Genomic DNA, 17,237 nt, shown 5'->3' with positions numbered 1-17,237 from the left:
TATATATATATATACATACACACACACACACACACATACTTGTAAATTAGTATGCAATAATTATTAATATAACTATTTTTCTGCATATGCAAGTCTAAATGCACTAGGGTAAACTAGTCATAGAGATTTTTTTTTTTTTTTTTGAGACACTATAAGCCCCTTTGAGGTAATGGGTAAAGGAAAGAGATGAAAGCAATCCCAGAAAGGCACATAGGATTCCTTTAGCTTAAGATAAACAGGACAATTGTATTTTTTGAAAAATCAAGGGATTGGCAGTGCTGAGTTAAGAATGCAGCAGTTTTTTTTCCTAACTGATCAGATCCAATTCACCCTTCCATCTATCACCTACCGATTTAACCAAAGCCTTTGGCAGAATCAGAGAACATCTGAGATTTCCACAGAATCTCCTGAGAAAATATCTACTTAAGAATTTAAACACTGTATTCACCAATTTAAACACTGTATTCACCATAAAGTCATTGTAGTCCTTTGGGACGAAGTCCCGAAAAGCAATTGCATTGGCCCAAACAACGAAGAGAATCCTTGTCTTTACTGCGTAGCTTTGTACATGTTTGCTTAAAAGTCTCGTTGAGACCTATTCCTGGGAACCTAGTCACAACGATCTTTGCATCACTATCCTCAATTGGAGGCAACTAGGATTACAGCTGCGGCTCTTTTCCATTGGAATTTCCGGCAAGCTGGAGCTTACTTCGAGGTAGCAAAAGCTGCGTTCTGCCTGCATCGCGCGTTTCTGACAAGAGATTCCAGTCTCGGCGCGTTCTGGCCTCAATCTCTGCTAAGAGCAGGAGCCGCGGATTCTTTCTAGGAATCAACAATCCAAGGCGCGATTTCCATCCCGGGGATGATCAAAGTTCCCTTTTTTCCACCTCGTTCTTTTTCTCCAGAATAAGGCGCCCTTCAGCCGGATCCCAGTTCGGAGCATCCAGGACTGCATCCTTTGCACTTCCCTGGGAGTAAGCTCCCTTGCAAACAGTGGGACTTACTGACATAAACACACATAGGATTGCAGCGAAAGGTGCCCTAGAATTTCGCCAGACCTGCTGCTATCGCCTCCCCCACCCCGCTGCTCACACCCGGGAACCCTACGCTGCCTTTGGTTACTTCTCCGCCCAATCTTTCCCAGGCCTTTTCATCCCACCCCGTCAACCGATCAAGACGCGTCTCGCCTTCCATTCCGCATTTTCTCCTGCCCCCTTAGTTTCAAGGCGCCCTGACCCTCGCTATACAACCAAACCGCGACGTCCTCCTTTCTCTGCCCGCTTGCCGCGCTCTTCGCTCGCTGGCTAATAGAAAGCTTCGGCGAAAGGCTCGGCAACGGATCTCGGCAAAGGAGCGGGCACTTTGAGTGAGTGCAGGGGCGTGTCCTCCCTTGCTGGCCCCACCTCTTTCTTTCAGCTTTCGGTCTTGGAGCGCCGCTAGGCTGCCAGAGGAAAGAGCCACCTGCTTCGGAGCGGTTGCGATTGGCGCCTCGCTCGCTCGGTTGGTCGCTCGTTCCTCCTCGGTCGCCGAAGCTGTTAGCGGCCGCTTCCCCGATCCTCCCAACTTCTGTTCTCCCCACCCACACACCCTGCAATTGGACCTCGTTTATTGGAAAGTTGCGGACCTGCTGTGGTTCCTCTTCGGAGAAGAAGCCGCCGCCGCGGCCGCTCTCTGGAAAAGCCCAAGCCCGCGCCCTCGTCCTTCGTTCCTTCCTTCGGGAGGAGCAGCGGCCGAAGTCGCCGTTCGCCCGGCGGGGAGGCGGGATGGAGATGCCCTCTGCCGTCGCCTCCTGCTTTCCTTGTCGGCCGCAGCGGCAAACGCCGCTCTTCTTTCTCCTGGGTTTGCTGCTTTCTGCCCTGTCCCTGCGGCCAGGTAAGTCAGTGATTTGGAGGGGAGCTCAACTTGCGCCCGGCCGGGGAAAAGGCGCGCCGGGGGGGACGTGTTGACCGCGGGAGGAAAGCTGTTAGCCTTCCGGCTTCTCGGCCTCTTCGCTCTCCGCTTTCTTTTGCTCTTTCTTGACTGCCTGGAACTTTAGGGAGGTCGGGCCGGATTGCGGCTTCAGCTGGGTCTGTGTCGCGCTCCGGCTGGTTCTGGATTCTGTCGTTTAATCGCGATGATTTTTCTTCGAAAACCGGCTTCCTGCTCCGGACGAACCTCGCGTTGTGTGGTTTAGAAATCGAGCGCCTTATCTTGTGCGGGGCGAAGGGAAGTGGGAAGCACATTGATCAGAATCGACTATCCATACGTGTGTGGATAGATTACGATTCCCCTGTTTCCACCGTGCTGCAGCACGTACGCATGACTGCAGTCCCTTACTTATTAAACTCATTGAGACTTTTGTAGAAAAGTGGAAACCGCCATCCTGAGTGGATCTGATGCATCTTAGTCAAGGAAGCTTTGAAAATTATTCCCTCCCTTTTAAAATTAATATTTCCTTTTGGGGGGGGGGTTCCTCTACTTTCTGGCTAAATCATGTTTAAGGTTCCACTCTGGTGTCTATTCATTTGGGAGAAGCCTGTTGATCTTGGCCAGCTTTATTTCTGACCTCACGGGCCATTAAACATTGAGCTTTTGATAGATGGGACTGCCCTATTTTAAATTCAAATGTTAGGATCGGTAGTCCTTTTTTTTCTTGCGTTGTACAAATGATAAAACAAAATATTTATTTTCCTTATTTGCTTGGGTTTTGTTATGAAAGCAAACAAAATGTGCCTGCCAGCTTCCTTTTAGTTCTCTGGGAAGCTCAGCAAGATTTGTCAGGTACAGAACAGCCTTTATCTTTGGTGGGTTTCTTCTGCTCCTTTTATAAGTTTCCTTACTTGTTGTGCAAGAGAGAGCAGAACAAGGTGACCTCATCTGCTCTGCACATATACACACACACAAAACACCAAAAACCATGCCCTTTAGCTCAAAGGACCACAAGTACTATGTCTGTAGCAGAAAAATAGGCTGTGGAGGTAGGATTGAGTGAAAGATCATTCAAACCAAAGACTAGTTGAAAGTTCAGATCAGATTTATAGGTCCTATCAGACTGATTTCAAAGCATTAAATATTGTTGCAGGAAGTCCTCTAGATAAAATTACTGTAAACTTAGATAACAGGTCAATAAATGGCTCCCTAGACTGGAACATGTTTCTGCTATTTCTATTCCGCACCTGTATAGTTCTTTATGGACTTCACTTCTCTGCCTGTGTTGCATATACACACACCACATTCATGGATACTATCCAATGCATCCTTGTCCTGTTTTCAGAATTTTGGAAACAAAACTATATAGTTCTGTTACTGATGGCTAAGTCTGTACGAATGACAGATTGTAATATTGAAAGATTAAGTCAGTTCTTGGCTTCCAGACAAAGAAGTGTAAGATCCACCTGGCATATCCTTCTTAGTGATGGAAGATCAATTAGTATATTGGCTCTTCCAGTTCTAAAAGCATGGTTTTTGCATTAATCAGCTCCATTTTGAAGCAAGTTTACTCAAACCTGGTAGAATTCCTCATGTGTGTGATTTTCCATTGAAATTTTGGCTTGATTCCTATTATTTCTAATTTTTTCAGGAATAGGGTAAATGGGACTACTGAACTAGCCTGCATGTTCTGTTACCAGTTTTCTGTCTGAATCTATTTGTGTATTAACCAGTACTGGAACAAGAGAAGTAAACTGCAAACTGTACTCTTCCTACACTGCGCAGCCCCTCATTATTCTTGTAGAAAGAGCGTCAGCCTGTGGTGACATTTTGTATTACTTGAAGAGAGCAGCTTTGTGTGTCAGCCTTTGAATGAATACAGAACCTTAGTAGTGGATTTAATGTTTTCACATTTGGAGAACCCCCAGCTTTTTACTGGGGATACAGAAAGTAACTAAGTATGTGTATATTTAGGCACATTCATTCCAACTAGTGGTGTTTTGATTAGTACAAATCTTAATTTCCTAATTTCAATTCATGAAGCTGAATTTTCTTGAAATAAAATTGAACAGTGCTTCAGTTAAATTTCATTAAATACAGTATTTAATTATTGTGTTTTTAAGCAGCAGTTGGGTTGCATTTTTAAGAAAACTAATTGCAGTGCAACATGAAAAGATCAGGAAAGCCTGAACTCAGGGGTTCAATTAAGAATGCAATTTAATTGATGGTTGCTAGAGAGTAAGCCCCACTGAAGATAGTGGGATTTACTTAATGAAAAAAAAGTGCTACAATATAGGATAGGGTAGATTGTGTAGTCCCAAAATAAAAGGGTTAACAATAAAAAAATAAAAGAACTAAGTTTAATTACTTTTGTGTCATCTCAAAACCATTTACTGTAAGTGTAAAGAGTAAAAGGGTTTTCTGCTTCAAATTTCTTCCTTAAACAAGGTAGAAATCCTTAACAGTTGTTTTTGCTTCAAAAGAGAATTTTCAAGGAATTGAAAATGCGCTTGTCTGAGATAGATACTATTACCAGAAAGTAAGTTGATTGAAATCAGTGGGCTTTATCAGCGGACTGGAGCTATGTGGATGCAAATAGACACATGATTATTTGTGATAACTATAAGCATGATAGCTGAAATAGGTTTCCCTTTAAAAAATATAACTTTGGGACTAATTCCTCACTTCTTCTAATGTTACATATACAGTATATGCCACTGAAGCCTAAGTTAATGACAGTTAGCCAGCAAAGGCATTTTGAAATGGTGGTGGATTAGCCCAATGAAAACATAAGCTGCTGTAGAAATAAGTACTGTAGATTTAGAAAAAGTATAGAAATGACCCATATTGTAAGAAGTTTATGTTAAAGCTGTGCACCCATACTGATGTTTACAGTCTCAGGCTTATACTTTGAAGACTACTGTAGAGCTGGAAAGCGCTAGGCACGGGGATGAGTGAGAGAGTAGTTCATAAAGAAGAAAAATATCACAGAAACATATTACAATTGTCAAAATAGTAGACTGACCCAATGAGGGGACAGAGGGAGGGAGCTAATACAAATGTAATGTTTTTCTGATAGTTGACTGGTGGAATTTCACACCAGTTTGCTCAGAATAGGACAGTACTGTATGTACAAACTCATGAACTTTTAGGCTATTAGTGAAACTAGATGTAATTACACATAATATGTATAGTAATAGTGGCAGAAGATTTTTTTAATGTTATTTTCTGGGATCATGAGGCTGTCTTGCTTGTGTGTATTGGGTATCTCTCAGATCCTTTTGATGGATTTAATGATCTTGGTTTAGTTTAGCATAGCTTTTTAGTTTTGTAAGGACTGCCATTTAATTGTTATTTACTTTTTTAATATATATGTTATTAAGTTTTTATAGTTACAAATCTTTAGCGCTTAATAAACAATGTGTTGTCTGGGTCCACATATTTGACAATAATAATACAACTTCCATTCCTACTCACTACTCCATTTTCCAAGCCATTTATAAAAATTATCCCATGTTTGAAAATATTCTGTATCTTCTTTCCCTTTCATTTTCAATGTAAGCCTATCCATTTCTGCACAATTAAAATATTTTTCTGTACTTAATTATATGTTGCTAAATATTCTAAGAAAAGTACTGTTGCTTATTTTTATAAGTGACTACATATGTATGTAAATGTATTATAAATAATTATAATATTTATATTATATCTATGTAAATAATGTATCACTATCATAAAATCAGTTAGATATATTGGCCACTATTTTAATAATTGTGAGAGTTAGAAACAAAATGAATTGAAGAGCATTAACATGAAGTGTGAAAGTCAATAAATCAATCTGTAGCCCTTTTAAGGTAGAGATAGAAAATCTGCGGCTGTATAATTATTGTGCTGGGTTGATATTTGATTTGTTAAATTTATATAGCTATTATAGGAATGTTGAGAGTTATAGTTCTTTATGTAAAAAACCCGTTGATTACTTATTCAGAGGTTAATAATCTTATACATAAATGTGACATATTTGAGGTAAAGTAAAATATAAATGTTCTTATTTTGGCATCATCTTACAGAAGAAGCTAGTTTAATGTAGTAATTAAAGGAACTTATCTAGAGCTTGTGAGTTCTAGCCCTATCTTTAACTCTCTCAGACCTAGGAAATAGCAATTGCAAACTACCTTCAAAGATGAACACTGTATGAACTTGTTCATTTAGTAACAGTTATGATTAACTCTAGGGCACCATCAATATATAACATATATAACAAAATTTAAGAAATATGCGTATTACATTTTTGTCCTGGTAAGCGGATTTTTGTACTTTTTAATAATCATTTTGCAAATAGGATTCCCTTTCTCCATTTAGGCAGGTTTTGTTGTTCAGGAACATCTAGAAAGTCAATGATTGCCATGTAAATTATTGCTGTAAATTTTTGATCCAATATTGTATATCAAACTTTGGTAGGGAGATTACAGTACACCTATACAACCTCACTTTCAGGCTTTAGCTTCAGTTCATTTAAAATATTTTCTGAGATTATTAGAAAACATACTTTTTGCTAAATTGAGAGTAGGAGACATTTTCACTTCTCAATGACAGACTAAAGTTTTATTCACATTTTATTGTACCTTTAAGTTATTCTAAGAAATGTGAATGAGTCCCTGAATGAGTGAAATTAATTGTATCAACCAGTCTATGGGGTTCACCACTTAAATTCTAAATTTTATGACAGGATATTTTATAGTCATTCCAAAAGAAACAAACTGTTAAGCATGTAAGTTAAGTGGGATCATATCGACCTAGACTGTTGATGGATTTGCATAAAGATTTTGTGCACACTGTTAGTTAATAAATGTCCTTTAACTGAGCAATGTGTAATTCCTATTCACACTTATTTTTATAGTTGTTAATCCAATATTCTAATGGAGAAGTTCTCTGTTGGATGTCTACTTAGTTTATGATTCATTTGGCTTTCTTTGCTTATTTACATATTTTTACAAAGAATCAGTAACTGGTGGCTTAGTATTTTTTTCATTTATAAGAAAAATACTTCCCCCTCCTTATTTTTATTAAAAGTGATGAAATAGTGAAAAGAGAAAGGAAGTTTCAGGTTATAATTAAAAGAACCTAACTCATGTTTGGGATGCTCCTCCAGTGTTTACTTAAAAACACCTGAAGTAAATTGTTCTCCAATTAGTCAAAAAATGATATACTTATTTTATTCTGTTCTTCAAAATTATTTCTTTATTGATTTAATCTTGATTTCAGTCCTATAGCATGTTCTCATTTTGATGTTATTTAATCTAATTTTCACTAAATTAATCACCTCCCAATCTTCATAATTCTTAGTTATTTTTAAGAAAGTAGATAGCTGGAGAAAGTACAGATATGTCTCATAGTTAGTTGAATTAATGAAGTTTGTATTAGACACAATTTAGACATGAGAGATTAATGATTTAAGAAATATAATAACTGTAATTCCAACAAGTTTCCAGGCATTTATTTTAAGGAAATGTGGATGTAATGTCATTAACAAATCAACAATAATATACTACAGTGTAATGATATTATACCATACATCATACAATAAAATTATATGATATAATTTGATGATAATGACATGATTTTTATGTATTTTCTAATGATATAATGTACTCTATATTAATTGCATTAAATACTTCTTCACTTTACTATCTGATCACATAGAATATAATCATACTTCAAAAAAATTTTCATTGCATATTACACAATACCTCTATTCTCCAGACTACAGTACTATATTAGACAATAGACACACACACACATATTGATATAGATAGCCATAGCCATAGATGTATCTCCAGTGTTGTAAAGTTTTAAATAATTGCAATAGGTTTAGGCTAATGTATTTAGCATGAAGGGAAACCCTTTCCAGTATTATAGATCCAGTTATTGTTTTCAGACATGTGACTTTGATTACTGTTTATGTGTGTTGATAAGTACTTTTATGCTTGTACTGCTCAAGGCTAAATTCTTGCCATATGAAGCTCACCATCTGGACCATTCAGTAATCTTCAGTACTATCAGCTATGGCAGGTGTAGGTGTAGATGATCTGCCTCCAGATGTTTTAGTCTTCAATTCCTATCAGCATTAATGAATCCAGCCAAAGGCAGAGATTATGGGAATAATAGTTGAAAAATAAAGTTTGGGTTGTAGAATTTTTTTAGGCTGTATTCCATGTTAAACAGCTATACTCCTTGGTGAAATCATTTGATGTTTGGGTGCACATTATTACTAAAATGCTGAATATATTCCATGTCGTCCAACAATCCCAAATAAACTGTGGATATTCTCAGCTGATTATGATGCCAATATTGGTTTAAATGAGGGATTTCTAACAAAGCCAGACAAGTTAAACATGTTAATATAATGCAGATTCTGAACTTCCTGTCATGATTAAAGTATTTTTAATTTCAATAAAAGATAAAATTTGATTATTATAACAGAAGAAATTAGAAAATGTCAATTGTATTCAAGATGCTGCAACTGCTTTTTCCTAACTGCTTGTGTTCCATCCTACGTGTATGGAGGAGTCTGTGCTTTTCCAATTTTTATGTAAGAAAACATTTCATTTCTAATTAAGCCTTTTAACTCAAGCTTTTCTATGGTTTGGCCTATGAGAATTTTATGATTTTACAGTATATTATCTGGCATGCTAGATTTTTACAGAACAGGCATAAACAAGAAATTTTATCCAGAACTTCCCTATACTGTGTGTATAAAGGAATGCTTTAAAAGTTTTCTACAGTTTTTTTTTTCTTGATATGCACAAGAATGAGGAAACATTAGTTAGTCATATATACATTGCATCAGGATAAATATAAGAAGACTGAAGTTCAAATATCATTTAAATCTTTATGATTTAATCATAGTATTAAAGATTGCCATGGTGATTTTACTATTTATATTATTGTCAACCTAATACTGTAACATTAGTATAACACTGTCCTTTTGGAAAACTAAATAATCTGCATATCTTAAAAACAGAGCCTTGGAGGCTGAAATTAATTTGGTAATGGTATATTTTTACCATATTAATATGTTTAGGATCAAAATCCAAAGTGATTTATATTTAATTCTTAGACTTAAGTCATAAATATTGCATGGAAACTGTGTTATTTTCATAGAAATATCTTCTGTTTTTGACACATGGTATATGTGTCATATATGTCAGTTGGATTATTATCATCTAATTATCGGATAACAGAAATGTTCAGCTTTTTCCTGTCTTCTCCTTAGTACTGTTCTGTGTATGCAATCTCCTTACCATTGATTACAAAAAAACATTGCCCTTGTATACTCTGACTGCATTTTTATTATAGCATGGAGAGGATAGAATTTGCATTTGTAAATTGTAAAGGTCATAAATACTAGCACTGGGATACAATAATGTAAAATATGTTACAGCCAATATTAACAATGGAACACTTTTACTTACTCTACTTGGAGAGCATCAACATTTCAAAAATGAATTTTGGAGAAAAAAATTTACAAGCTCTTTGTGTTATTTATCAAAAGCAAACGGCACAACTTATAATTAATGGGGGTTTGTCAGAGGTGTTTTTAATAGAGAAGGGGACTAGACAGGGTTGTCCATTGTCACCATTGCTGTTTGTTTTAACTTTGGAAATTTTGTTGATTAAAATTCGAGAATCACAGCAAATAAAAGGAATAGAAGTTAATAAAAAAGAATATAAATTAAGGGCTTTTGCAGATGACTTGGTTGTTACTTTATCTCAACCTACTTATTCTGTAGTAAAGTTATTACAACTGATATACCAGTATGGACAGGTTTCGGGTTTTAAAATTAATAACAATAAGACTAAAATATTGCCTAAAAACATGACTAATTTGGATAAGGAGACCTTGGTTAAGTTGACAGATTTTGAGGTTGTTAATAAGGTAAAATACTTGGGGGTTGTTTTATCTGTTTCTAATGCAAAATTGTATAAAAATAATTATGAAAGGCTGTGGGTCAAAATACAAAGAGATTTGGAAAACTGGGAGAAGCTGCAATTATCTCTTTTGGGAAGAATTGCGGCGATTAAAATGAATGTTCTGCCAAAGTTTCTTTTTTTATTTCAAATGATACCCATTTTAAAGAATGAGGTTAATTTAAATGAATGGCAGAAAGGTATTAATAAATTTATCTGGGCAGGGAAAAAACCAAGAGTAAAACTTAAAATTATACAAGATATTCATGAGAGAGGTGGACTCAAGGTACCGAATTTGAAAGTGTATTATGATGCTGTGGTTTTAACATTAATTAGTGATTGGGTTAATTTAACAAATGTAGAAATACTCCTCTTGGAGGGTTGGGATTTACTTTTTGGATGGCATGCCTATTTAATTTTTAATAAAAAGGTTGATAGGGTTTTTAAATCTCATATTATAAGGATTTCTTTATTTCGGGTTTGGAAGAAATATTATAGAAGTGATTTTAAAATTCCACTATGGGCTATACCGTGGCATGCGATAGAAGGGATAAGGAGAGGAGTCAAGATGGATAGTGTTTCTTATGCACAATTACTTAGATGGGATGGTAAAAACTGGCAATTAAAATCTTTGGAAGATTTAACATAAGAAAATATTATTTACTCATGGTTTCATTATAGACAAATAGTGGAGAGGTGGAAGATAGATCGTAACGTGGGTTTGCTTAGAGAAGATGAGAATTTGTTAAAACAAATAAAAGATCAAAGACGAACTCATATTAAGAGAATTTATGGGGTGTTAGTAGAACTGGATTCAGAAGCAGAATTAGTTAAAGAATGTATGGTTAAATGGGCACAAAATTTTGATGAACCAGTTCCATTAGATACCTGGGAAATTATTTGGGTGAGGAATGTTAAATTTACACAAGCCCAAAATTTAAGGGAAATTTTTTATAAAATGTTTTGTAGATGGCACCTTGATCCACAAAAAATGTCTCGTATGTATCCTGACTTGCAGCCTAAATGTTGGAGATGTGGATGTTTGGATGCTACTTATTATCATATCTGGTGGTCATGTAAAAATATAAAAGCTTTTTGGATTAAGATATGGTGGAATATCCAAAGAATTTTTAGAAGGGTAAAATTTACCCCACAATTGTTTTTGTTAGGTATTGTTTCTGATTGTGATAGTAAAGAGACTATATTGATGTTAAATTTAATTACAGCAGCCAGGTTGTTAGTAGGGCAATGTTGGAAGAAGGAATCTTTGCCTACTTTGCAAGAATGGTTTCTTAAAGTTTCTTATTTGGCGGAAATGGCAAAGATTTCAGCTTTCTTGAAAGATCAATCGCAAGAGAAGTATTTTCTGGTATGGAAAAAATTGATAGATTTCATACAATATAAGTTGGATATAAAAAAATATTACTTAGTTTTTGAATAATTTATATTTAAAATTTAAGATATTTTATAGACATTTTTTTAAATTTTCTTTTTATTTTTTTTATTTATTTGATTTTTTCTTTTTCTGTTTCTTTTTTCCTTTCTTCTTGTATTTTTTTTATATATATATATATTGTTGTTAACTATTTTATAATCTGTTTAATTAATGTATTTAGATTTGCTTATGGTTTATATGTGTTTTAAGATCTTTTTAAAATTTTTTTAATTAAGCCTGTATTCAGCTCTGGGAAGGTCAGGGGAGGGTAGGGGATGGTTGGGAGGGTTTGGGGAAGGGAATTGTCTTGTAAAACTTAAAAATTTTCAATAAAAAAAACATTTCAAAAATCTATATGCTTCTACCATTTTAAATACTGTAGATGTGGATGCAATTTATGCCAGTTCACAGTAATTAATTTATATAGGAAAAAAAAATCTGTATGTGGGATTGATATACCTGTGATGTGCAGATATTAGGTAATCAAATTATTATATAATACAACAATGTGAAATTACAGCTGTCAGTTCTTCAGCTAGTATTGGCCTTCATACTTACTGAGTTCTTCCCAAGAACCTTGGATGTTATAATGTATTGGCAGAGTATATGTGCAGATCTGAGCAGTATGTTCTTTTGTTTTGACAGGAATTTTCTCAATGCACACATTTTCTAAGTGTCATCCAAGGTTTTTTGATATGGCATGCAATATGCTGATAACCACTAGTACCACCACAGTAGGTTTATGCCATAATCTTTCAGATTTGTTTTTCAGATCTTAATACCTTATGATCTTCTTCAATTTTCTGTCTTCTAATCTACTATTCCCAGATATTTATCTCCACTTCCTTTTTTTCTTTTTTTCAACCACAGTTAAATATGGTGTGTCATGTGCCAAGATTTTAAGACTCTAATTATTATTATGGTTGGTCATACAGCCAGCTAGACATTTGGAGTAGAATAGGCAAATGTTGCTTGATAGTGTTAAAGGTATCATGGCAGGATGTAAACTGTTCCAAGTAAGCTACCTTTTGCAATTGACTGCTGTTGGTTTTATCAATCATGATGTTGTTCAAGTGGTGCTCTAGATATTTTGGGATTGCATCCAAGGTACCTATTACTGTTGTTACTGTGTTTGCTTTCATTTGCCACAGCCATTCTACTTCTGCGGGTTTTTGTATTTCGTGATTTTTCTCCAGTTTTTTCTCTTCTATTTTGCTATCTCTAGGTACCTCTACACCCAATATCCATTGATTTTTATTACTACTACTATTATTATTGTATATTTTGATTTTCATAAGAGTTGTTGCTTAGTTACAATTAAAAAAAGAATTAAATCTATAAGCTAGCAGTTACTCAGACATTTAAATTGAAGAACAGTAGAGGGTAGTTAAGATATTTTACTCATGCTTTTTATTTATTTGCCATTCAAGTGCAATGAAAACATTGGCTCTCTTAAATAGATAAATTATATTAAATACTCTTAATTACTTACTAAATTATTAATACTTATTTAATAAATTAATTTCTAAGAATATTAGTAAATACTCTTTGTAGTCTTAATAATTAATATTGTTAATAATTAATTGCTTGCACAATCATACTAATATTAAAGAAATATACTGTAGTTCCAATATTAAAAATGGGTAATGTAGGCAATACAAGTTATTTCAGCGAAACACTTGAAGAGCTTCAATATGAATTGAAGGTTTTGCTATAGCTAAACATAAATATGCTACTTTTAGACCTTGAAAGCTCATAGGGTTACAATATCATCTATTCAAGGAGGGTGTTCATAATTATATTTCAGGAACTGAAAATAATGGCCTTACCCTGTGAAGAATATGATATATTAAGATGTGGAAGTCAGATTTCTAAGCTATAATTTTCTTTCCATTATTTACAAATACATTAAATTTAAAGTTAATGGAATTTACATAAACATAAATAATGACAGGTTTACATTCAGATTGTACATAGAACTAGGAAAATATTTACAATAATGTTTGTAGGATTGAAAATAAGATTTTAAATTATACCTATAGGTGCTGTGATATATTTTCATCTACTGACGTAAAACTGTATCTAGATTCCATATAAACTATTTGAGTTGTTTCTACTGTATTCCTCTTCACTTTGTATAAATTTTTTTAAGAAAGAAGGCTGGCCGTACTGCCAGATAAAAAGAAAGGTTAAAACCTAAATATAATGGACAGTTGGGGGGAGGAGTTTCAAATGTTGAATGGGACTTTTGAGCTCAAAAGCCCACAGGTAGGTAGGTAGGTAGGTATGAAGTCAGGGAGGTAAGAAACAAGGAAATGAGCTGAAAAAAGCAAGATGCATAACAAGTTACAGGCATTTGAGCTTGACAGCCACAAATGGTGATGCTAAATATGAGCCCCAGCCAAGAAACACTAAAAATTAGAAGCTAAGAACACTGGAGCCAGAATAATCACCCAGCCAGACACACCAGACTCTTCCAGAACCCAAAGGAAGCAAAGATATGGGCAGAGGTGAGCAGCAAATTGGCAACTAGGCACTGCCAGTTGTAGCAATCCTGGGGATTCAGCAGATTCTGTCCATTAAACCCCAAGTCCACTGCTATATTGAGTGTCTGTTGCAGTTATTTTAACTATAGACAGATTAGATATATTATTTCTCCTTAAGCAAAAATAATCTTTTTATCGCATACTAAAAATAACTATTTCCAGCCCATTAGTATTAGCTACAAAATGTTGCCTGATAGAGGCAATATCTAGCTTTGGATATTTTCCACAATAAATTAATTAACAAGTATAAAATTTTTGACTCATTTTTTTAAACTGTGTTGTTCATCTAGTTTTTGGACGTGTGAAGAACAGATCATGTTGTACGTCATATTTATGGATGTTGAAAATTCAAATGAGTTCACATACGTTTAAGTACCATTGTGTCAAGAGAAACTGAGCACATCACACTTTCAGGAGGTTTGGGCGGGGGGGGGCTAAGGCAGGGAAATGCTACCTTTCGATTGCAGCTCTGACTCAATAATAATAATATAATAATAATAATAATAATAATAATAATAATAATAATAATAATAATAATAATAATATAATGAAGATCTTAAAATCCAAACTCAATGGAGGAAATACCATAAAGGCAATCAACACCTGGGCAATCCCAGTCATTAGGTACACAGCTGGAATAGTGGACTGGACTCAAGCAGAACTAAAAGCAATGGATAGGCAGACCAGAAAAATACTGACAATGAATCACGCCCTTCATCCACGCAGTGACATTGATAGACTTTATCTACCAAGGCAAATAGGTGGGCGTGGAATGCTACAAGTACATCAGATGGTTGAAGAAGACAAAATGGCTTTGGAAGAATATCTGAAGAACAATGATGAAGATGCACTGAAATTAGTATATCAGGAAGGCTTACTAACTACTGGAGAGACCAAACTGGCCTACAAGAAAGACCAAATGAAGAACAGAATAGAGGCATGGGAAGACAAAGCACTACATGGCCAATACATAAAAAAAATAGCTGGGAAAGCAGATATTAACAAGACCTGGCAATGGCTAAGAGCAGGAAAATTGAAGAAAGAGAACGAGGGACTAATTCTGGCTGCACAAGACCAAGCCTTAAGGACAAATGCATACAAAGTCAAAATTGAGAAGACAGCAACAGACAGTAAGTGCCGCCTATGCAAAGAAGCTGAAGAAACAGTGGACCACCGGGTAAGCTGTTGCAAGAAGATTGCACAGACTGATTACAAGCAGCGGCATGACAAAGTAGCAACAATGGTGCATTGGAAGATCTGCAAAAAAATATCATTTGACTGTAAGCAAAAACTGGTGGGATCATAAAATAGAGAAAGTCATAGAAAATGATAAAATTAAACTGCTCTGGGACTTCAGAATTCAAACAGACAAGCACCTGCAACATAACACCCCAGACTTAACAATTGTCGATAAGAAAGACAAAAAAGTCTGGATAGTGGACGTGGCAGTGCCTGGAGACAGCAGAATAGAAGAGAAAGAACTGGAGAAGATAACAAAATACAAAGACCTACAAATAGAAATAGAAAGACTATGGCAAAAGCAAGCAAGGGTAGTACCAATAGTCATAGGCTCCTTGGGTGCAATCCCGAAACAACTGGAGCACCACTTGAACACCATTGGCATTGACAAATTCGCTATTAGTCAATTGCAAAAGGCAGACCTTATTAGGAACTGCTTCCATCCTGCGACGATATCTGTAATACCATCAAACATCCACATCTGCCTATCCCAGGTCCTGGGTAAGGACTCGATAGGTAGACAAAATGCCAAATCCAGTCTGAACATCTGGCTGACTGTGCGATGATCGATATAATAATAATAATAATAATAATAATAATAATAATAATAATAATAATAATAATAATAATAATAATAATAATAATAATGTAGTAGTAATACGGAAAAGTTGGAGGAGGTCATCTAGTCCAACCCCATGCTCAGGCAGGAAATCCTATACCATTTCAGACAAATTGCTGTCCAGTCTCTTCTTAAAAACTTATAGTGTTGGAGCATTCACAGCTTCTGGGGGTAGGTTAATGCAACCTAGCACTGTGTTGGCCTTTTTGGCAGCTGCAGCACACTGCTGGCTCATATTTAGGTGATTGTCCACTAGGACTCCGAGGTCCCTCTCACAATTACTACTATTGAGCAAGGTACCCCCATACTATACCTGTACATTTGGTTTTTCTTGCCTAAATGTAGAATCTCTACTTTTTTCACCATTTCATTTTGTTAGATAGTGCCCAGTGTTCAAGTCTGTCCAGATCCTTCTGTATCTTAAGCCTGTCTTCTGGAGTGTTGGCTGTTCTTGCCAGCTTGGTGTGTAACAACTTTCTTTTGGAGATCAGGGTGGTTCACTCTTTGCCGGTTTTTTTGCAAGCCCTTGAAGACCGAGCTTCCTCTCGGACATTACCCTTTGTTTTTACTTTTTTTCTATTTTTGAGGCACTATTGTGTTTGATTGTTATAACGGGCTTTATATTATACATTTTTCCTGTGTGAGTAGCTTTTGATTGCAACACTGTAGGATCATGTTAAATAAATAACTAAGCAAACAAACATTTTGTAGGAGCAGAACTGAATGTACAGTAACTCATAGTTGTCTTTCCAGGAGAGAGGCCCTAGCAAGTTTCAGATAGATGGTTTTGCCGGGTGATAATGGTGGTAGCTGCTTCATCTTGATGCATATTTAAAAGCCTCTGTTTTACCAATTTATTTTGTCATTTGCCATGAAAATACTGTCAATATATGCTTATGCAAATAAACTATACTATTTTAGCAATTTCAGTTTAAGCCTGGGTTTTGCTTTCTGTTTAATTCATATAAATTGATAGTCTACATGTGCAGTTTTCTTCCATAACTGTATTTATTAGGGTGTCGTTTCTTTCAATGGAGGGCTTATGATAAATGTATAAATTTGTCCAAACATGTTATCGGCAGCTTTTTACTGTAGATATCAGATATTGCTCTGAAAGTTTAGGAATAGTTCATTTTGGTTTGAGCTTTTTTTTGAGATCCACCTTACTTTAGATAAATGCCAAGTTACTCCAGAGGCTGGATCAGGAATTGCTACACACTCCTAAAGAAAATATGGAATATAATTCTAGGCAATGTAATAATACTTAATATAGAATCATTAAGTTCCATTTTAATGGATAAATTGATTGATAAATTTAATTGATAACTCAACTTCCCTTGGTACTGAGCACTTATAATTTCTGTAGCCGACAGTTGGAGAGATAGTCTTCAATGGTTAACTTTCCTGTTTTTCTGAAGTACCTGATATCTTTTGTCTCTGTGTCAAAACTCAAACCAACCTTTTGCATTTAGGATTTTGATTACTGTCCTGTTTAAATCACAGTGGTTTTTTTTTTTTT

At 35.3% G+C, this 17,237-nt stretch overlaps 1 protein-coding gene across 2 annotated transcripts in view; it reads left to right on the top strand.

Moving 5' to 3' along the window:
* Positions 1–1,430: 1,430 nt before the first annotated feature.
* ALCAM (activated leukocyte cell adhesion molecule) overlaps positions 1,431–17,237 on the top strand; it is a 135,823-nt gene continuing 120,016 nt past the window's right edge. Inside the window, exon 1 of one of the 2 annotated variants that reach the window (XM_039365023.1) lies at positions 1,431–1,872. In XM_039365023.1, coding sequence (XP_039220957.1) covers positions 1,764–1,872 — 109 coding nt within the window. In that variant the 5' untranslated portion in view covers positions 1,431–1,763. The remainder of the gene's footprint in view (positions 1,873–17,237) is intronic. The other variant, XM_039365022.1, reaches the window with a different exon arrangement.

Source organism: Crotalus tigris, unplaced genomic scaffold, assembly GCF_016545835.1.
Source record: "Crotalus tigris isolate CLP2741 ecotype Arizona unplaced genomic scaffold, ASM1654583v1 scf7180000019944.6993514239:2294586, whole genome shotgun sequence".
Lineage (NCBI taxonomy): Eukaryota > Metazoa > Chordata > Lepidosauria > Squamata > Viperidae > Crotalus > Crotalus tigris.
Note: the sequence above shows the minus strand (reverse complement) of the source record. Positions and strands in the feature narration are given on the sequence as shown.